This window comes from Podarcis gaigeae (genome assembly GCF_964106915.1).
Source record: "Podarcis gaigeae genome assembly, chromosome: 4".
Lineage (NCBI taxonomy): Eukaryota > Metazoa > Chordata > Lepidosauria > Squamata > Lacertidae > Podarcis > Podarcis gaigeae.
The window spans coordinates 74,357,767-74,380,127 of record NC_139677.1 but is presented as its reverse complement, the minus strand read 5'-3'; the positions used below and the strand labels follow the sequence as shown (position 1 = coordinate 74,380,127).

At 42.2% G+C, this 22,361-nt stretch overlaps 1 protein-coding gene across 2 annotated transcripts; it reads right to left on the bottom strand.

Moving 5' to 3' along the window:
* Window positions 1–4,068: 4,068 nt before the first annotated feature.
* Window positions 4,069–21,975, bottom strand: SFT2D2 (SFT2 domain containing 2). 2 transcript variants are annotated; one of them, XR_014563649.1, is made up of 10 exons: window positions 21,678–21,944; window positions 18,138–18,224; window positions 16,153–16,238; window positions 14,053–14,134; window positions 11,720–11,755; window positions 11,573–11,631; window positions 10,372–10,401; window positions 8,769–8,827; window positions 5,999–7,438; window positions 4,069–5,964 (listed from the first exon to the last, which is right to left on the bottom strand). XR_014563649.1 is itself a non-coding variant. In XM_083737534.1 (9 exons), the coding sequence occupies exons 1-8, from the start codon at window positions 21,738–21,740 to the stop codon at window positions 8,788–8,790; spliced, it is 483 nt and encodes a 160-aa protein (XP_083593660.1). In that variant the 5' UTR covers window positions 21,741–21,975; the 3' UTR covers window positions 4,069–7,438; window positions 8,769–8,787. The 2 variants fall into 2 exon arrangements, 1 of the variants encoding a protein (XP_083593660.1); XM_083737534.1 differs by having other exon boundaries at window positions 4,069–7,438; window positions 21,678–21,975.
* Window positions 21,976–22,361: the final 386 nt, after the last annotated feature.

Here is a 22,361-nt window from a genome sequence, read left to right as displayed (position 1 = left end):
TGTTGAGCTGGAGAGACTTGGGCTTTATCTCTGATCAGTTACTAAATTCACTGAGTAACCTTGGACCAGTCACCCTCTGAGTCAAGCATAGCCAACATAACAAAAGGATGATGTGCAGGCTAGACACATCTCCTAGGCTTACAACAAAAAGCACTCTGGAAGATCATAAAATCATATCAGAGGTGGAGGGGAACCCAAGGATCATCTAGTCCAAGGATCATCTAGTCCTGGCAATGATCTACCCATTGTCATTGGAGAGAGGAGGAGTGTGCGTGGGGTGGGTGGATTGCCCAGAGTTGTTGAGCTCTTTTTTGAGGGAGGATTTACACAACCATTCATAGGAGCCCACTCCTAGGGGGAGGATCTACCGGTAGATCGCAATCTGCTGGTTGGACATCCCTGAGCTAGCCCAAACAGCCTGCAATGCATATCATGACATCATTGCTCCTGCTGAGAGCTGCACTCTCTCATATTAACATTGGTTAAAACACATGGTGCCAGTGATTAGTGAAGCCGTTAATGCTTCAGTAAACTATTGGCTAAATAAAACATAATGGAACAGGGTGGAAATTGCAGAATATTCTCCTGTATACTCAGTATACTCTGCTGAGAAATGGGAGAAAACATAGTTTTCAAGATGCTTACTTCACCTTCATAAGGGAAGATAAATTCAACATCAATATTGCCAGATTCATTTAAATTAGCATAGGTAATTATTGACAATTTTATGATAAGCTATAAATTATTAGAGACATCACCTTGCCAACAAAGGTCCATATAGTAGAAGCTATGGTATTCCCAGTAGTGATGTATGGAAGTGAGAGCTGGACCATAAAGAAGGCTGATCGCCGAAGAATTGATGCTTTTGAATTATGGTGCTGGAGGAGACTCTTGAGAGTCCCATGGACTGCAAGAAGAACAAACCTATCCATTCTTAAGGAAATCAGCCCTGAGTGGAAGGACAGATCGCGAAGCTGAGGCTCCAATACTTTGGCCACCTCATGAGAAGAGAAGACTCCCTGGAAAAGACCCTGATGTTGGGAAAGATGGAGGGCACAAGGAGAAGGGGATGACAGAGGACGAGATGGTTGGACAGTGTTCTTGAAGCTATGAACATGAGTTTGACCAAACTGCGGGAGGCAGTGGAAGACAGGAGTGCCTGGCGTGCTCTGGTCCATGGAGTCACGAAGAGTCGGACACGACTAAACAACTAAACAACAACAACAAATAAATTATTGCAATTATATATCTGAATATGGTACTTGAGGGAGATAATTTAGCCTTACCACACCTAATTTCCATTGTACAGTAGATCAGGCATATCTTGATACAGTCAAACCTTGGTTCCCAAATGACTCCGTTTGGAATGTTTCGGCTCCCAAATGATGAAAACCCAGTTTTTGCTCCGGTTTTTGAATGTTTATCAGAAGCTGAATGTCTGACATGGCTTCCACTTGAGTGCAGGAAGCTCTTTCAACCAATTGGAAGCCGTGCCTAGGTTGTCAAACATTTTGGAAGCCGAACAGGCTTCCGGAATGGATTACGTTCAACAACCGAGGTTTGACTGTAGTGGGTGGGTGGAAAGCAATCATTTGGCCAAAGACTGAAACCTTCCATGCTTTGGAAAAGTAGTGTGTGGTTTGACTGCTCAACCATACTTCTCTTGGCTTCCCTGAACTCTATAAAAATTGAGACCTCTTCTTCTGCCATTAGCAACTATCACCTTAGCTATTAGGCGCTGATGTGCACCAGTCCTGCAGTCTGCCTCTCTCAGCCACTAGAAACACGGTTAATTGGCCCTTTATCTGAACTGATCCCTGCAAAAAGCAATGAAAAGACTAATCTTTCCTAAATCACGTAAAAGTCCAATAATCTCCGATGGTGTCAAACCCTGATTAAAAACACCAGCAAAGCAGCTGTCTTTTTGTCCTTCGTAATTATGACTTGGCATTGTATGTCATGGCTGGGTGGGTATTTGGTTTCCCCAGGCTTCTGGAACTGAACGTACAGGGAAGGGACGGCATTCAAACAGGACGTCTGGGAGATGGAAAGAATGAGCTTGTTTCTTGCAGATTTCATTTGATCAAGAATGTCTCCTCTTTTTTTTACATGCAGTACAAAAGTCTGTAGGAAAAAACAGCTATCAAATATCAGACAAGGAGGGGGAAAGACCTTTCCATCTTCCCCCCAACCTTGTATGATGTGTATTAGCTGAAGGGGGAGTTTTAGACTGAGCTTAATCAGCAAATCAGTAAGTCAAGAAATAATCTCAAGCAACGTCTAGGCAAACGTGCACACTGGTAAACCTGCGCAAGCAATGTTAATGTATTAAGCATTCATTAGTGATGACCGTTGCCTGGACCTCTTTGTAATATTCTTTAAAATCAAATGTCACCATGCTTTGGATTTACAGTATTAATGGCAAATAGTTTGGCAAATGCATTGCAAAGACAGGGATGCAAATTATTGGTGTTGCACTATGGCAATCTGACTTGCTGTGCAACATTTATGGTTTCATTCTATGCATGTCAGACGATAGGATGTCCCACTCCTGCATGTTTATGCCAAAGGTGCACTATTCTGACATTACACAAGTTCACTCATTTACCATGTGATAACCCAAAATAAAGGGACGCGGGTGGCAAAGGGACGCGGGTGGCACTGTGGGTTAAACCACAGAGCCTAGGACTTGCTGATCAGAAGGTCAGCGGTTCAAATCCCCGCGACGGGGTGAGCTCCCGTTGCTCGGTCCCTGCTCCTGCCAAGCTAGCAGTTTGAAAGCACGTCAAAGTGCAAGTAGATAAATAGATACCGCTCCTGCGGGAAGGTAAACGGCGTTTCCGTGCGCTGCTTTGGTTCGCCAGAAGCAGCTTAGTCATGCTGGCCACATGACCCGGAAGCTGTATGTCGGCTCCCTTGGCCAATAAAGCGAGATGAGCGCCGCAACCCCAGAGTCGGTCACGACTGGACCTAATGGTCAGGGGTCCCTTTACCTTTACCTTAACCCAAAATAAGCTGTTTTTTTACCAAGTCAGACCACTGGTCCATCAAGATCGGCATGCCTCTACTTCACTGACTGGAAGTGAGTCTCTAAGGTTTCAGCCAGGACTCTCTTACCTTTCTGCCATTTGAACTAGTAATAATTCAATTCTTATACCCCGATCAACTGCCTGGGCTGCCTCACCCACGCTGGGAAGCTTCCAACAAAAATTAACACACACACACCCCCAAAAAAAACCACCACCCACAACCAAACAAACATCAAACAGTAAAAGCTTCATGAAATAATAATAAGAAAGCAAGCAAACATTATCTTCCATTCCATGTTCATTAAGAACCTTTCATATGTAAGGCTGTCCTCGGATCTGGTGTGGAAGGCACAATTAGTGCAGAACACAGTGGCCAGACTGCTCAAAGGTTACCAGCAACATGTTACTTTTTTGCTGAGAGCGCTGTGGTGGTTGCCCATGCGTTATGTTAATTCAGAGGTGGACAACTTGGACCCAAATATCTGAAGGACCTCCTAATCTGGCAGAGGGCCTTCTCAGTAGTGGCACCCTCCTTTCAGATGTCAAGGAGATAAAGAATGACACAACTTTTAGAAGACATCTGAAGGTTGCCCTGTATCGGGAGGTTTTTAACACTTGATGTTTTTATTATGTTTTTAGATTTGCTGTAAGCCACCCAGAGTGGCTGGGAAAACCCAACCAGATGGGCAGGGTATAAATAATAATAAAAATTATTTATTTATAGTAGTAGTAGTAGTAGTAGTAGTAGTAGTAGTAGTAGTAGTAGTATTCACCAGCTCAATCTCTGATATCTTCTGATAGGGCACTTTTGCTGGTCACCCATGCCCCAGAGATTAATTCATCCCTTATCTGGGGCTGCACACTTAAAGTGAACTGTAAAAGACTGTAAACAATTTCCTGTTCCCATTATGGTATGTGGCCAACACTATTAAAATCTAATCCATTGTTCAAAGACTACTCCATAGCTTCAGTATCAAATTTCAGCTTTCTTGAAATGTTTTGCAGTGCTAACTTTATTGAAAAATGATGTACACATGTGTTGAGAAACCAGCTTTATTACAGAAGAGATAGTGCAGTAAGAGTAGTACAAAGTAGTAGTTCTTTTTTTAAGGCAGAAAAAAAGACCAGCATATACAAAAGGTACAATACAAAAGCCAACAAGAAAAGTGTACAAAAATGGAACATCCATTCAAGCTTTTTAAAAAATCAAAACCTTATTACAAAAGTCTTCATTAATGCAGTCATATTGCATGGTGCAAGTAGGCACTTTTTTGTTTTCCAAAAAAGTACATCTTAAAGAAGCCACCTTATATTTAGTAGCTGAAAGGCCTTAAGCTATGACACTGACATATTTGTAGTTAAGGCCAAGACTGGGTTCATCTAAAATAGTGTTGTAACAAGTGTGAACAAGCTACTGATTAATTTGAGAAAGTGACCATATACATCGAGGACAAGAAGAATATGGAACGAAATCATTTCCATAATGTGAAAAAATGCTGTATGCCAGAACACAAAGGGTAACTATAGCAGAAATTTAAAATTCAGTATACAGATGATTTTAAGGTCCTGGGAAATAAAAATGTACAAAGATAGTGACAGCTATGTCTTACCACCATAATCCACATTTAGCAAAGGTCCCAGTAAATAAAAATCAATGTCATGATTTGAATATTTTTAACTATGTCCAATGTTATCAAGTGACTTAAAATTGGACTGAATTAGTTAAAAAAAGATATTCAAATCATGACAAATATTCAAATCACAACATTGATTTTAACATTTGAATAAAAACCCCAATCTTTAATATAAATGCAGCAGCAGTGTCAATATTAGAAAGGTACTCAAAGACAGATTTTAAATAGAAAAATTGCAACTAGAAAGTATCGGTACGAATATCTGAAATGCATTCCATAATTAAACATTGCAATATTTTAAGAGGAGCTGCTTTAGAAGAGATGCAGCATTGAGGGCTTATGTGTCTCAATGTGCTAAATACACAACTACTGATCCTACCCCTTTCCATACTGAAACCGAGTGCACTAATAATCCAAATTTAATAAATGGATTTCTGAAAAAATGAACTTTCTCCCGATAAAGTAAACCTATTATTACAGCAAGGAAACTTGACAAAACTGCTCAAGTTCTTCTTTTAAGATTTGTGAGTTCCAGCAGTACACTAGCATCGCACTTAACATCCGGACAAAAACCTACATTACTATTGTGCAGCATCTACAATTGGCGGTGAAGACCATCTAAATCAAGGAAGTTTTGAGAATTTTAAAGAATGCAAAAGCACCATTTTACCAGAGGCGACCATGGGGAAAATGTGAAACAAAGGTTCCAGCTTGTGATGTGCACATTGCCTTCTACACTTTGGGGAGGAGGAGGAATAGACCTACTGTCTCTCTCCAGGATAAAAAAGCTGGTAAGAAGATCAGAGCTGGTATTTTAAAAAGACCCAATAGGATTTATGACTCCCCTGTACAGAAAAACCAGACCCCCCAAACTCTGAGAAAAGTAGATGAAGGGCAGAGTTGTCCCCTGCCACTTCTCAGCAATGACTTCCCAGTACTGAGCTACCAAGCCCAGATGCTGAAGGATCCCTGTCCCTTTTAAGAAAATTCTACCTGGCTCTTAGCTTACTGTAATGATGTGATGAGAAAAGCCACACCAGATGAAATTCTGCCTTCTGTGCAACAATAGCTGTCTTAGGGTATGACTGGCAACCCTGCAACCCTGTGCCTTTTCGCCCTATGCCTATATGACTAATAAATCAAGGCTGCAATTTTCCACTTGCGCACTGTAAATTGGTAGACCACTCAAACCAAGAAATTTCACAGACTTTCATTTTTATAGCTTACTGACATCAGAGCTGCAGTTCTAGAATCTTAAAAAAAATTATAAAATCCTCATAAATACCTAATTTTGCAAATCTCTAAATCTGCTTGCTTGGCAAAGCTGCACAGTACAACTAAGCTTCCTAAAAACCCAGGTTATAAATACTCAATAATATCCTATGAAAAAGCTATAGAGAAAGTTTTAGACAAGATTAGGGTGTATTCTGGTACTCCAGAGTTGTTCAAGGAAATTTCTGTGCTCAGATACACAAGTGCTAGTCTCTGCCCAATGATGGGAGAAAGCAGAATAGGAGGTATACTAGATTAAGACGGTCAGTCCCAAAAGCCACTACAGCAAAGAATTTGTTCAGTGGCTCTTTTCTTTTGCAAACAAACACCTGCAGCTTCAAGGTTTCCCAAAATGCTCTATTGACAATTCTAAGACACAAGCTTTAGGATAGCATTAAAAAAGGACAAATTACTGTACAGTATTTCTTTGAAGGGGAGAATACCCTTCATTCCTTCTTACATGGAGACAAAAAAATCTAATGACACCAGTTCAAGAAGTGGAATGCAGCAAAGATTTCCAATGTTTAGGTGTTTGGTCCAATCATTACATGATCATGTCCTATTAGGAAGCCAGAGTGTCATGAACACAAGTCCCTCCAACTGAAAGCAATCATCAGCTAGGCAGACAATGTAAACAGAAATCAAAACAGCAAGATTAAATAGGGGAAAGGGAGTTTGAAAAATACAAGATTTTCCTCCTCTCCACAGTTGGGAGAGCTGTACAAAGCCATATTTTAGATGGATGTGGGTGGGAATCTAGCAAAACCAAAGCAGCAAGAGTGGCAAATAATTCATGAGGCAATGTTAGCACTAAGGCAGAGGTCTTGATGTTACTTCAGAGACCATAAAAAGTAGGCAATAAACTGCTTGCAGAAATGGAAGGGCACTTGCTTGCTTTCATGATTCCCACTAGTATATTTGCTCATGCTGCTTCTGTTGCTGGTTGGACAATGAATCAATGTCTCAGTTATATTACAATAAGGAATCATGCCTGCTGTTCAATTAGAAGGCAGCTCCTCTAAGTTCCCTTATACGATTGTAGGAGCCAAAAAGTACTTTGGGACCCAGAAATAAACTCTGAAAATCAATCTCTTTGCTATAAGGCCACAGTAGCCAATGTGTAAGCTGTTCTTTGGACCCTGTAAATTAAGAATGTGTGACTAGTAAATTTAAATCCCACCTACTTTGCAATTACCATAATATCATTTTCACCAGCAAAACAGCAAAATCTGAAGTTGACAATATTGCACCAAACGCACACAACGGCTTAGCTAAGCGAGTGAAAGGAATGTTTTGTTGCTCTTTGGGCTTCTTATCACAAAACTCATTACCCTTGGGAGAATACTTTGTAGCTTTGTCCAGTGATTCACAGGTTCACTTAGCAAGATTAATAGCCTTGCCCCTAGGAAGGTGTGTTCAGATGCAAATGCCATATGACTGTGCAAACCTTCTAGTCCTCAAGGTCACATTTCAGTGTAAGGAGATGGTGCTTATCTTGCTGGCCTGCACAAAAGCAATGAATTATATTTTGAAATAAAGATGACAGCTCTCAGTCAAAAGCCTTTACAACATTTACAACTTTACATCAGTCAGGTTGTATATTGTTTTCCTTTCCCAAAGCACAAGTCAAATTACAGTAAGACACTTTATAGCATGGGTAGGCAAACTAAGGCCTGGGGGCCAGATCAAGCCCAATTGCCTTCTAAATCCAGCCCGCGGATGGTCCGGGAATGAGCGTGTTTTTACATGAGTAGAATATGTCTTTTTATTTAAAATGTATCTCTGGGTTATTTGTGGGGCCTGCCAGGTGTTTTTACATGAACAGAATGTGTGCTTTTATTTAAAACGCATCTCTGGGTTATTTGTGGGGCATTGGAATTTATTCATTTTTTCCCAAAATATAGTCCGGCCCTCTCACAAGGTCTGAGGGACAGTGGACCGGCTCCCTGCTGAAAAAGTTTGCTGACCGCTGCTTTATACAGAGGCTTCTGCACACAGAGAGAAGTGCTTATGCCTCCTCTACATCACAGACCGGACTTTATCTGCAGTCCCAGCAAAACTGTGGGTTCTGTTTATGCACATCTCCAAACTGGAGCGAATATGTAGAAAAGCCTTTTAAAATTGACAAAATATATGCCTACTCATAACAATGGGTAATAAGACACACACACACCCCCACTCCCCCAACTTCTGGAGCAGATTTTGAAGGTGTACAGTGGGCTGCAGAAGAGAAAAGGGGGAAGTTCCATTGCTCAAGTTGTACAAGTGGAACAGCAGTGTAGAATACAACCCAATATGGGCACCTAAAAGACTATCTCACAATTAATTTCTCTTTTTACAGTGTGACATTAGCAAAGAGCAAAAATTTGGGACATCTCAGCAAATACAGATAATCATTAAGCTGCCTCACTTTATCCAGAAACAAGCTCCAATGAGTTAGACTGTTTAACACTGGAGCTAACAGGCTGAATCTAGACATATCAAAGAAGAGATTCAGTTAAATGCGTTGTAAACTTCATACAGGGAAATCCCGTTGGTGAAAAATGGGCCTCCACAGCACCATCTGGTGTCACAGTGTTATAACGTGTATAAAATGCTTTACAAATGTAGTTGAGTCCTCAGTGTACAGGACAGTTTATATTTGTTTTATGGGTCTCTTTTGTAAGCTATCTTGAAAATCTAGATTTAAATACACATTTTCAAATAAAATAAAATAAAAAGCTAGCAATGTTTAGGTATGCTACTTAAGAGAATAGTCAGAGATTACTGCATTAAAAAGAAGGAGCTGGGGATATAACTATTTTACCACAATATTTCCCCCCGCAATACTTACCAAGTTGTTTGAGTCTCTGTTATGTGATACACACAGTGACACACTTCTTCACAGCATCCCTGCAAAAATAAAAACAAATACACCGTCCCCATAAGTATTTGAATAAGCTGCACAAATATTTGAAATGTATAAGCAATGACCCTTCACAGCAGCAGTGATTTTTGACAAACAGAATCATCTTAGCACTGCTAGGTAAATTAACACCTGTAGTGGGACAGAAGCCATCCTCTCTACCGAATTGCAACTTCTCAAGCAGTTCAATTCTATTAATCCAAGTCTGAATAGAGACAATGGTTTCCTGTCCCACTATAGGTATGAAGGGTCACCATGCTCATTTTGCAAATGTTCTGCTCTAATTATATGGCCACTTCACTCAACAATGCTAAGGTGTTTTTTGTTATCACCAATCACTGCTGCTGTGAAGGGTCAAATTGCATACACAAGCTCTAATTCCACTGTCTCATAATGCATTTTTACCTTTTACATTCCACTGCCATTTAACCCTACCTTCTACATTAATCTTTTCCCTTTTCAGCAGTGGTGGTTAACCCACTGACTGTATATGGCGCTATCTGCCAATACAGTGGTACCTTGGTTCCCAAACGGCTTAGTTGTCAAACAAATCGGCTCCTGAACGCCGCAAACATGGAAGCAAGTGTTCCAGTTTGCAAACGTTTTTCGGAAGCTGAATGTCTGACGCAGCTTCCGATTGGGTGCAGGAAGGTCCTGCACCCACCCAATCGGAAGCCACACCTTAGTTTTTGAACAGTTTTGGGAGTCAAATGGACTCCCAGAACGGATTAAGTTTGAGAACCAAGGTACCACTGTATACAGGTTTTGGGTGGCCTGCAGGGACTCAGCAACAATTCTGTGGCATCCAAGCCTATGTACAAGTGAGGATCACATTTCATCTGATGAAGCATGTGCCATAATAAAAAACCTTAAATCTTTAAAGCACCACCAGACTTTCTTTTTTCTTGCAATAAACTAACATAGCTACCTGTCTGCAAATTGTTACAAAGACTTTCAACATAGATCTATGGGTAGTTTTGCCACAAACAAAAATATATAATGCTGCTACTCTCTGTTCCCACAAAACCAACATTTTCCATGAAAACTTGGTTCCACTCCTTAGCCCCTAAACCTTACTGTAACCAAAGTGAAATATGTATCTGAAATAACCTCACATTCTTTCCTTATTTGCTCCTGCCTCCACTTCCTCTGTTGTCTCTTTTTATCAAATTATATATTTTAAGCCCTCAGGGCAGGAGCCTAGCCTCTTGTACTTTCTCAAGTACAGTAATGGCACTATATAAACAATCTAAATGATAAACATTTGTTTGTGATTTATTAATCATAAAACACATTTCACAAGAGTGCTGAGCTTTCTATATTTTCAATCACGCAGTGCTATTTCAACCCTACGAGTGAAATATTTCACTTCCTCTATTCAATCATTCCACATAGCAAGTAATCTCGAGAATACAGAGAAGAATGCATTAAAGGGAGATTGATTTTTCCAGCCATCCCTATCACAGAAGAAATTCCCCTTTTATGTTTTATGACCTGGGTAGCTCCTGAAGCAAATGGAGGTCAAGATTACCTTGCATATGGTATGAAGGAAATGCTGTACCTAGAAGAGAGAGAAGACAAACACATGTATTAGGAAGAACAGGCGAATACACACACTCTCTCTCCCACAGAGTGTCAATGCCAAGTCTGCATAACACATGGCCCAAGCCAAGGGTAGTCTACCACATATTGTGGCTTGATAAGTGACTGACAAATTAAAACTAGCATTTGCTTTCCAGTTTAGTTTTCCAAGTATCCATGTCAGGATCAGTTTCCATCACCTCTCCCATCATTTCCACATGAAGTAGAGTCTCCTTCTGGGAGAAAGGTAGAATATAAGCTCATTTTCTCATTGTTAGCAACATCTGCGCACATGGAGACCACTTGTGAAAGAGGAAAGTGGCCAAATGTGGAAGATCAATAGAAGTTGACAATAGTTCAGCCGGGCCTTAGTGACTCTTGCTTTAAGGTAACTAACTAGACTTTCATAAGAAACTTCCTGTCCAAATGGAATCCCCAATGGCAATTGGTTGAGAAAATTTTAGGAGGCGGTGTATTTATGGACATTGGGCTTCATTATTGCAGTCTTTTTATAAAGATATGTGACAGAGAGGGTGAGGGAAAAAACCTCTCCTGTTATACATATACACAAACCTATTGCTATTAATAAATATAAAATAATAATAATAATAATAATATCGATCTCTAAAGCACCTAAAATTTTCAAAGCACTGTACATATATTAAAACTAGGGGATAGCCAATTCTACTCAGTGTGCTCAGCATCCCCCCACCCCTCTTTATTTCAGTTTTTCCCTCCCCAGGACCACATTTTCCCCTGCCTGCCTCAATTTCTGCTCAGGACAACCTCACCATGCCTCTGGTTTCATTAGACCTGCCAAAGAAGCCTCCCACAGTGCCAGGAAGAAAGACAAGGAGGGAGAAGAAGCCACCACCACCCCCAGCAGGAAGGTGGAGCCTTCCTCTGCTGTTCTCCTCCGCCCACTCAGGTGACCCATCCAGGCTCTGAGGTGGATTCCTGCAAGGGCCAGTTTTCAAATCTCCATTCAGTCAGTGTGCTCACCCTTCACAATGTTGGGGTGATAGACGAGTATAATTTTAAAATATTATACACACACACACACACACACACACACACACACTCTAAATGAAGACAGTTCCTGCCTGTAAGCTCACAATCCAAAAGACATAAAGGGGGGGGGCATTACTTACCATGCTAAGGCGAAGAACTGCAAAATGCAGAAGATGAGGGCAAGTCCCTTATTGTGCCACTGAAAGAGGAAGAAATCATCATAAATCAAGCAAAGAAAATGTCATTAAATTTATATGCATAGTTACATCGGAGATTCAAGTACTTACCCAAAAAGCTGCGCAAAGAGTTAATATGAGGCATAACTAAAAGAGAGGAGAAACAATCTTAAAATAAGCAAAACATTAAAACTGTAACTGAAGATGAACAGGGTTTTTTGGGTTTTTTAGCACTGGACTACAGTGCCAGGCTGCAATCCTAAGAATACTTAAGTGGGAATATTTTTCTTCTTTTTAATCGTCTGGTTTAATTCATCTCTGTGCTAGAAATTGTCAGACTGCATGTTTTATGCTATTGTTATTTTATCATACTGTATTTTATCTTTTTATGTTTATCATTCACCTGGAGAACACAAATATTGGAAGGCCTTATTCTGAGTTAATTATTAGCGACAGTCCCACTGAACTGAAGTGAAACTTACTTTTGAGCAGACATGAATAGGATTGCACTGTCAGTCTGAACATCTGACCCAATAGTACTGAAGTAAAAGGTAAATGTACCCCTGCCCGTACGGGCCAGTCGTGTCCGACTCTAGGGTTGTGCGCCCATCTCACTTAAGAGGCCGGGGGCCAGCGCTGTCCAGAGACACTTCCGGGTCACATGGCCAGCGTGACGAAGCTGCTCTGGTGAGCCAGCACCAGCGCAGCACACGGAAACGCCGTTTACCTTCCCGCTATAACGCGGTACCTATTTATCTACTTGCACTTAAGGGTGCTTTCGAACTGCTGGGTGGGCAGGAGCTGGGACCAAAAGATGGGAGCTCACCCCGCCGCAGGGATTCAAACCGCCGACCATGCGATCGGCAAGCCCTAGGCACTGAGGTTTTACCCACAGCGCCACTCGCGTCCCATAGTACTGTAGTACACTATAGCTAATTTAAAGTAACCCAAGGATCAGCAATAGATGAGTGACCTATGCATTTTGGATTTTCCAGGGAATTATGGCAACACTTTTGCCCCTGCCTCATGAAGAAAGGACCTGGTTTTAGCAATATACCAATAAGGACACCCCAAGTGTATCAAGTTGGGGTGTCCTTATTGGTACAGAACTTCCTAATTAAATACTCCACTTAATTAGCAGGTTATGTACCAATAAGGACACCCCTACACTATATAGTTGCAATGAATCAGAGGTCAATAAAAGCCCTAAGAATATGTCCAATATATTTGTCAAACTATTTCCAGTATATTATCCCAGCACAAATAAAAAAAAAGACAAAGCCCCCATCTCAAACATAGTAGCAGTCATAACTAAGAAACATCAGTCCAGTTCCAAAGGAGCAGTCTAAAGATACACATTTGCCATGACAGCTAAATGGGATCATTAGATACAACAGACACAATAGCCCTCCAGGTACAAGGTGCTGGGGACATACGGGAATACAAATCATTTACAGTGGTGCCTCGCAAGACGGAATTAATCCGTTCCGTGAGGCTCTTCGTATAGCGGTTTTTTCGTCTTGCAAAGCAAGCCCATTGACAGCTTAGCGGATTAGCGCTATTAGCGGTTTAGCGGCTTTTAGCGGATCAGCTGATAAGCGGCTTAACGGCTTAGGAAAAGGGGGAAAAGGGGGGGGGAAACCCGCAGGAACTCGCAAGACATTTCGTCTTGCAAAGCAAGCCCATAGGGAAATTCGTTTTGCGAAGTGCCTCCAAAACGGAAAACCCTTTCGTCTAGCGGGTTTTCCGTCTTGCGAGGTGTTCGTCTTGCGGGGCACCACTGCATTTATTAGCCTTCCTATAAATAAATGCACATAATTAAGTGCTACAAAAGGCCCACATGCCCATTACAACGTAAGCTATATTAAGAAGAACCAACAGAACAATCCTAGCACAGTTAACAAACCATGGGGAACCTTCTTCAATCCAAGACCATGTAGCCTGTGGTGTGTGAGGCCAGAGGCAAAAATGAATGGAATATTCAATATAAATGTTAGCTTTCTACAGTAGGCTAGTTTCCACACACAGTCACACACCATCATCCAGCCAGGTGACCATGAGACATTACCAGAGTTCAAGACAGAAACATTTGGAATGCAATTTTTTTTGGGGGGGGGGTGGCCTAGGGAGACTTGTGAGGGCCAGGTAGAGAGGGCTTGAGGTTCCCCACACCTCCCTTAACTGCTCCTTCGGTTCATGAGACTTGAACTTACAATTTTTTATTATTATTTTACAAGAAACACATGCTGGAAATTCTGCCCCTTTGTTTTGCATCACTTGTTTTCTGACTTGTTTTCTGACTACTGATATTTTACCACAAGGTACTTTTATGTGCTACATTTGCTTGTATTTTAAAATTTAGCAAATTCCCTTTAAAAAAGCATTAACACCGATAGCCTTCTCAATTCAAATACAAGTTAAAACAGAAAAGTTTTGTTACTTACAAGCATAACAGATGTAGCTATCAAACGAGTGGGTTCAAACATTCTTTTCAACTGATTCATCGGTCCCATAAGAAAGACAGTGCTATAAGAAAAAATTATTTAACCCATCTGCTAAGAGCAAAACACACAAATGCACATTATACAAGTGTAAACTGCTACCATTACTGTATTGTAGGAATCATAAACAGACCATACTTTAACCTCAAAGATACTATAATCACGTAATATAACTCATAAGAGAAAATTAGGGAACACGCTACAGTATTGGAAAACAAGTAGTAAAATCATATAGTATCAAAAGCAATACAGAAGCCATGCCAACAGAGTTAAACTGTTTCGCTGAACCCCAATCATAAACATGAGACAGGGAATAAGAGTTGAGAGGGATACAATCAAAATATTTCGATTGTAAAATATTTTGATGGTAAAATGGAGAAAGATTACCGTAATTTTCGCTCCATAACACACAGTTTTTTCCTCCTAGAAAGTAAGGGGAAACGTCTGTGCGTGTTATCGAGCGAATGCAGGGGAATCTGCTGCAGTTGTGAGCAGTCCGTGGCTCGCTTTGAAACAGCAAAGCGGGTGTAAGCGGCTCCTGTCAGCGAGCCGAGCCGGGAGGAGGGAAAGAAGCAGAGCGGGCTTGGCTGCTTTAAAACAACCCCGTGCTCTATGTCCCTCTCTCCTCCCCACTGAGCTCGCTAAGTAGCAGCAAAGCTTTTCAGCCAGCCTAGCCGGAAGGAGGGAGAGAAGCAGAGCGGGGTTGGCTGCTTTAAAACAACCCCGTGCTCTCTGTCCCTGCCTGCAGTTTTTTGCTGTCCGATTTTGGATTAGCCACTATAGGGGCTGTGTATGTGTGTGCTTGAGCTATCGTTCTCCTCCTGCTGCTTCCCGTTCACTCTCCCAGTGCCCCTGCGCTCTCCTGCGACTTTAGGATTGATACTCTGTGTGTGTGAGGGATAGCTCTCCTCCTCCTGCTTCCTGTTCACTCTCCCAGCGCCCCTGCGCTCTCCTGCGACTTTAGGATTGATACTCTGTGTGTCTCTGCTATCGTTCTCCTCCTCCTGCTTCCCGTTCACTCTCCCAGCGCCCCTGAGACTTCCAGCGCCCCTGCCACTTTAGGACTGATACTCTGTGTGTCTCTGTGTGTGAGAGCTATCGTTCTCCTCCTGCTGCTTCCCGTTCACTCTCCCAGCGCCCCTGCGACTTCCAGTGCCCCTGCGACTTTAGGACTGATACTCTGTGTGTCTCTCTGTGTGAGAGGGATCGTTCTCCTCCTCCTGCTTCCCGTTCACTCTCCCAGCACCCCTGCGCTCTCCTGCGACTTTAGGATTGATACTCTGTGTGTCTCTGCTATCGTTCTCCTCCTCCTGCTTCCCGTTCACTCTCCCAGCGCCCCTGCGACTTCCAGCGCCCCTGCGACTTTAGGACTGATACTCTGTGTGTCTCTGTGTGTGTGTGCTATCGTTCTCCTCCTGCTGCTTCCCGTTCACTCTCCCAGCGCCCCTGCGACTTCCAGTGCCCCTGCGACTTTAGGACTGATACTCTGTGTGTCTCTCTGTGTGTGAGGGATCGTTCTCCTCCTGCTGCTTCCCGTTCACTCTCCCAGCACCCCTGCGCTCTCCTGCGACTTTAGGATTGATACTCTGTGTGTGTGAGGGATAGCTCTCCTCCTCCTGCTTCCAGTTCACTCTCCCAGCGCCCCTGCGCTCTCCTGCGACTTTAGGATTGATCCTCTGTGTGTCTGTGTGGCATCCTTCTCCTTCTCTTGCTTCCCCTTCACTCCCCCAGCGCCCCGGCGACTTTAGGGCGACTTTAGCATGGATCCACATGGATCCTCAGGATTTTTGCATTGGGCTACCACAAACTCACCATCACATCACATGTCTGTGGCCACAGCATGAACCACAAAAATCATACATCCACTGTTTCGTTTAGAATATTTTTTTCTTGTTTTCCTCCTCTAAAAACTATGTGCGTGTTATGGTCTGGTGCGTGTTATAGAGCGAAAAATACGGTATATATTTCAAGAATGAAGTGCTTAGTTCATTCACCTATTTGATATTCTGAGCAAACCTACTAATTCAAGGAAAAGATGATTACCTTCCAAGAGACGCGACATTCCCCAGTGTGTAAAATACTGCAAACAAGATGAGCCCTTTTCTTGGAACCCATAGCAGACAAGTACCCTGGAAAGACAGACAAAAGAAGGAACATACACTGTCACTGTAAGGGAAAAAAGTCTGTAAAAACAATTATCTGTAAAGAAAATAAGTATTTTGATTGCTCTCATTCATCATCACATAAAATGTGTTGCCTTAAGTTTTCTTTTGTCAAAGCCTTTTTTAAAAATAGCATATGTTACTATTATTTTACTTTCATGAAAAATCCTCTTAATATTTCATCTAAAAGCAATAATATTTCAAATTTAGATTTCATCAAGCTGGGAGTCATGCAACATGATCCCAAGTTGCCTTCTGTAGTGGCTTTGTATTGATCAGATGTATGTGCTGTTGTTTTAAACTGTATATACACACTTATATATGCACATCTATATATATGTGTAACTGTTTTGTGTCTATTTTTAGTATCCTGCAATAGTGGGGAGCAAGACAATCAACTGAATCAGCATTCAATCAGTCTGTCCTTGGTATTCTGAACACTTAAGTAAGCCAGGCTCACCACACTGGGAAAACAAGAACTGCAGGCTGCATGTACCCAGTATCATGAAGGTTAGGTGTGTTAGCCAAGGTGATGACTGAATACAAGTTTATGACTTGCCTATCAAGAAGGATTTGATATCCCAAGTATGAATGAAAAAGATCATATCACTGGCTTATTGTTGGTTGCTTGAAAGTATCCCTAAAGCATCAAACACGTCAAATTTACACAAAGGATATTATAGAGATTATTGTTATTAGTCTTTCCAGTCTTAGAATTTATGATGGTTTGGGCTGTATTTTCTCTCTGAACAACAGGCTTCTCATGACACTGCAGAAAACTTGCAAACAATATTCCACATCAAATTACCGTATTTTTCGCCCTATAGGACGCACTTTTTCCCCTAAAAAATGAAGGGGAAATGTGTGCATCCTATGGGGCGAATGCATAGGAAGGTGTGCATCCTATGGGGCGAATGCAGGCTTTCGCGGAAGCCTGGAGAGCGAGAGGGGTCGGTGCGCACCGACCCCTCTCGCTCTCCAGGCTTCAGGAAGCTATCCGCAAGCCTTGCAAGCCCGGCAGGAGTTCCTGCGGGCTCGCAAGGCTTGCGGGCAGCAGCCTGCAGCCCACAAGCTCGGGGGACAGCGGGGAGGTGGAGCACCGCCATCCTGCTGTTCCCCAACCTGGTTTGGAAGCTGGCGCTGCGGAGAAGCGTGCTTCTCCCCAGTGCCAGCCCCACAAGCTCGGGGGACAACGGGGAGGCGCAGCGCCGCCCTTCCGCTGTTCCCCGACCTGGTTTGGATTCCCCGACCTGGTTTGAGGGGGGAAATAAAGGAATTTTCCCCCCTTTATTCCCCCCCCAAAAAAAACTAGGTGCGTCCTATGGGCTGGTGCGCCCTATGGGACAAAAAATACAGTACATTTAGGTTGCAAAATTTACAAGCTGGCATCTAATGATGCAGAATGGATTTCTGTTTGTACAACTTGTAGGACTTCCCTTTGCCTTTCTCCCTCTTTTGCACCCCTAAAATCCTCCTCAGAAGGTCCTTCAACCCTCCAGAGAAAATTTGGACAACTCATAGGGGTTGCAGGAGAAAGAAGAGGAAGTATGCCCGCACAAAATTGGTGTCACCTGTGAACATTTACATTGGAGTAAACCCTACTAATCTACAGTAGGACTTTTTCCACAGCAAGCATGTAAAAGATTGCACTATCTCAACTGATGTGAAAATAAAAGGGGATAGATCAGTCACCGTGATTACTCTTCATGGAGTCAAAACTTTTATATTCCTTTAGCAATGATGGAGCTGAGTGCAATACTGAGCAGCTGGGGGGGAAATGGTTGCCTTGCACTGTGGAAGATATTATACAAGAAATCCAAACTTTATCCAACAAAAGGTGATGAGGTGGGGAAGGAAAGCTCTTACCAGAATGGAACACAGAACGCCAATAGCAAAACAAGCTATAAAGCCTTTCAGTCTCGTACTCCAGCTTAAGGAAGATGCATCAATCACCTGGAAATAATTTTTTTTTAAGAGAGTCTTATTAAAATTGTAGTGTCAAGGTTTTAAAAAGGCATGCATCAATATACAGCCAGTTGCTTTCATTTCCTTCCAGCAGCTTCACTACACGAGAAAACTTAAAAACATGCTTCTAACATCTTTGTGAAAAGTGCCTCGTCTTATCTGTTCTATGAACAGATATCATTTCCTCAATGTTAATATAAGGCAATATTCAATTTTCTTCTTCTTCAACAACAGCTTCTACTCATCACTCAAGGCAACTTTGAGCTTATTCCTTTCACATGTTCACAGAAAGCAGCTACATTTCCCTGGCCATTAGCATTATTTCTATTCTAATATTAAAAACAAAGAGTGTATTGAATCCATTTCAACTGTTTTGCATAGTCAAAGTTTCGTGCCAAGTTTCTCCAAAGAGGATTCCATTTAAAAAAAAATACTGGAAAAAAATACTAGAAAAAAATCCAACTTTTATAACAAATACATTCAAATAGTTGTATTATGTCTGATTCTACTCTACTAATTCCTTCTTATGACATAATATAGTTTTGAGAATACTATAAAGTTTCTATCAGCTATCGGAGTACAAATATTTTGTAAGTAAGGGCATTCCTGTAATAAAAGCAGATTTGGATCATTTTAGTCATTGTTATAAAATCCAAGAATAGCAAAACCATTTAGTTTTTTAATCTATATAACATCAGCCAATTAATATGCAGTTGTCTGAAATCCAAGCAGCTAAAACATGGAAACAATAACCTGAGATCAAAAGCATTTTAGGCACATCCAAAGTGATCACTCTCACCAGATACTTTGAATTACCTTTTTTTAAAAAAAATGAAATGAAATGAAAAATACTTTGGCCATATTTAACGCAGCATTGGATGGGCTATTAATTTCACAAGTGATTTCACATCTGGGCATCAAAAGCCTCATTGGCAAAAAAAAAATATGCCAAAAAGAAAAAGGTGGGGGAGGCACAGAATGATAAGCAAGCAGAATTTAAAGCATGCTATCAAGTAGAATGGAACTGATCCTATGTTTCCAAAATATTTTGTTGTATTTGTATTTATTTGTATATTTTGCAACAAATTATTTTGTTCAAAATTATTGTATTTTGATAATAAATTGATGGAAAAAGCAAACTAAATTTAAACTAAGATCATCCTGGGACATAAATAAAGATTATCATACCCAACATGTCTAGAGCATTTTCAAGTGTTCAGAGAGCTTCAGTTATCTAGTTGCAATCCTTACAAAAACCCTGTAAGTTACATGAGTGTTATTATCCATCAGATTGCAAACGGAGATGAGGACTGAGGCTGAGCGAAGGGCTTGCCTAAGGCTACTTGGTGAGTTCATGGCAGAGCAGAGATGAAAACCCAGGACTACCTGATATGGAGCAAGGTCTCTTAGCAGCCAGACTACATCAATGTTAACTTAGATACTTCCAGATGCAAACTTCAAGGTTGCTGGTTTCCTGCAGGGATGTTGTGTTTTCCCAGTCCAGATGTGTTTATTAACAAGGGCATTCAGAGGTGAACTCCTTGCTGCTGAAACTACAGCATAGCACTGTGGTTGTGCAAGTGTCATAGGTATATCACTAGTGATAATGACAACTCTCTCCACAAACAAACATGATAAGCCTCATATTGTGAACTTTGTATTACTGATCTCCTGAAGCACTTATTCAATGCCCTTTAAAAATAAAATAAAATGCAGTACAACTATCCCACTTTTCTAACCATTTACATTACTTTTAAAGTCACTTTGAATTTTAAAAGATTCCCTTACTCTTGATATGCTCGAACACCGGCCAAAAAAAAAAAAAGGTAATTAAGTATTCATCAAGCTGTTTACCAAACAAACAGAGCACACAAGGAGCAGGCCTATCTCCCTACAGCAAGATTAGTCCTGTTAAACTGGGAATAGAATATCATGCTACATCTGCCAAGCTAGAGTAAACAGCACAAGTAGCGGCAAGGATAAGAACCACAGAGGATCCAATAATTTTTCACCGCTCATCCCACCATTCTAAAAGCCCCCCCGCCCCACCCAATTAAACCTACATTTATTGTGTTGAATTACTTTGGGGAACCAGCTGATGCCAAGGGTTGCATTCAGAGCTGACTTTGTACTAGCAGAATGCCCTTCCATTTATGCAAGAAACAGCACCTTTGTTGGAAGAAAATGCTGTCCATAGTATTTTCTTTCTAGCCCCCTATCACACTTACACAGCAAAACCAAAACAGGTTTTACTTATGGACTTCACCAATCAGTAGTGATTTAATCTGCATTAATTGGTCAACTAAAGCTTGCAGGCTAAGTTTTAGAACATACCAAGCAATCACAAAGATACACCATGAGACAGTGGTGTTTTGCTTTCCATCTCCTTACGTTTTGCAAGTTCTACCGAGGGTGCTGTTAGTATGTAAACAATTATGACACAGCTTCCCTTTGGCCTTCGTCCCTTGAGCACAAAAGCATACAGTACAAGAAGTGCCCTTCCGTAGCCTAGGATCATGTTCTCACAGTGGCCAACCAGATGTGCAATATTAACACACTAGCACTCTTCAGCTCCTGCTCTCTAGCAACTGGTATTCAGAGGCATGCTGGGTGTAATACTAGAGTAAATATATAGCTGTCATGATAAGCAGCCATTCAGTCTGTTCTGTATTTTTCACTCTTCCTTCAGTATGTCAAAAGAAATGCATTTAAGCCAAGTGATCTGTTGAAAGACAAACCGGCGAAACCAATTTATGACTCTTTGGTCGGATGCATAAACACCAAATTAATATCTCTAGAACCGCCCTAACCTGGGTGGACTCTGTGCACCTATTCAGCACCTGCTGAATTACAAGCAAGGTGTGGGTTCAAGTCCAGTTCAGCAACAGGTAAGTACCAAAAGGGGAGGCAGCATTTTTTTTCTCTCCCTCGGGTCAAATGAAGTGGGGCGAAGAGAGTTTTGAGCAGTACTTAGCGTATACAGTACATGAGAGCTTGGATCCTGGGGTTTTTTTCCTGTGACGTCAGATCCCAAACACCTGGGCGGGCAGGAAGGCAGCAATTAAACGAGAAGCATCAACACGCACTTTGGCCAAGAGAGGGGAGAGAGAGCTGGGCGCTAGGAAGGGTCTCTCGCGGCGCAGTTGAAGGCTCAGAAAGCCCCCCTGGGCCGGGGGAAGGTTATAGGCTACCTTCCTTCATGGGGTGGGGGGAGGGAAATAGCAGGTAGCTGAGGAAAGGTGCGGGGAGGAGAGGGATGGAAGGGGCCCAAAAATTCCAAGCAACAACGACGGCCTCAGCTGCTCCCCTGAAATTGGTGAGGGGGGCTAAGCGCCTTAGGGGTGCGGAGAAGGAACTGGGAAGCTGCTGACGCAGAACGGGAGACAAAGCCAAGGAAAGAGCCTCCTTCACCCCCCACTTTCCCCCTCCCCCGGGGTTTACCTCCGCCAGTGGCCCCGGCTCCTCGGCGTCCTTCCCGTTGAGAACCCGCTTCAGCTTGTCCATGACACTTGTCGCCCCTCGCGAGCTCCACTTCCCGACGCGGCTGTCTCCACTTCGCAGCCCAAGCCTTTCGGAGACTACAACTCCCAGCAATCGAGGAAGGCCGGGGCTCGCCAAGCTTTCCCTCAGCGCCTGGAGCAGTGCATCCTGGGATATGTAGTCGGAGGGGTGCTTCCTCGCACCTGCGCGTTGCAGAGCTCTTTGGACTACGCCTCCGATCCTCTTTGTGGCAACCGAGTTTATGTCCAGTAGTAGGCGGGTTGCGCCGGTGTGTTTTTTTCCGCAGAGAGTAGCAAGCTTTTCCCCGCCCCCCTTTCCTTCTTCTCTATGCTGATGGCTGTTATTTACTAAATTTGTATAGCGCCCCTCACGCGAAGATCTCGGGGCCGTTCACAACATAATAATGCAAGATGAGAACACGAAATACATGAAACAAAAACCAGTGACCTCCCTTCCCACAAACACATTTAAAAGGCCTTAGAATGTTAATCAGCCAAAGATATGTCAAAATGCTTTTGACTGGTGCATAAAGATATGTAATGAAGACACCTTCCTGAGGATAGCATCCCATAAAACGAGAGGCACAGCAGAAAAGGCCAGTTCTTGTGTTGCCACCCTCCAGAC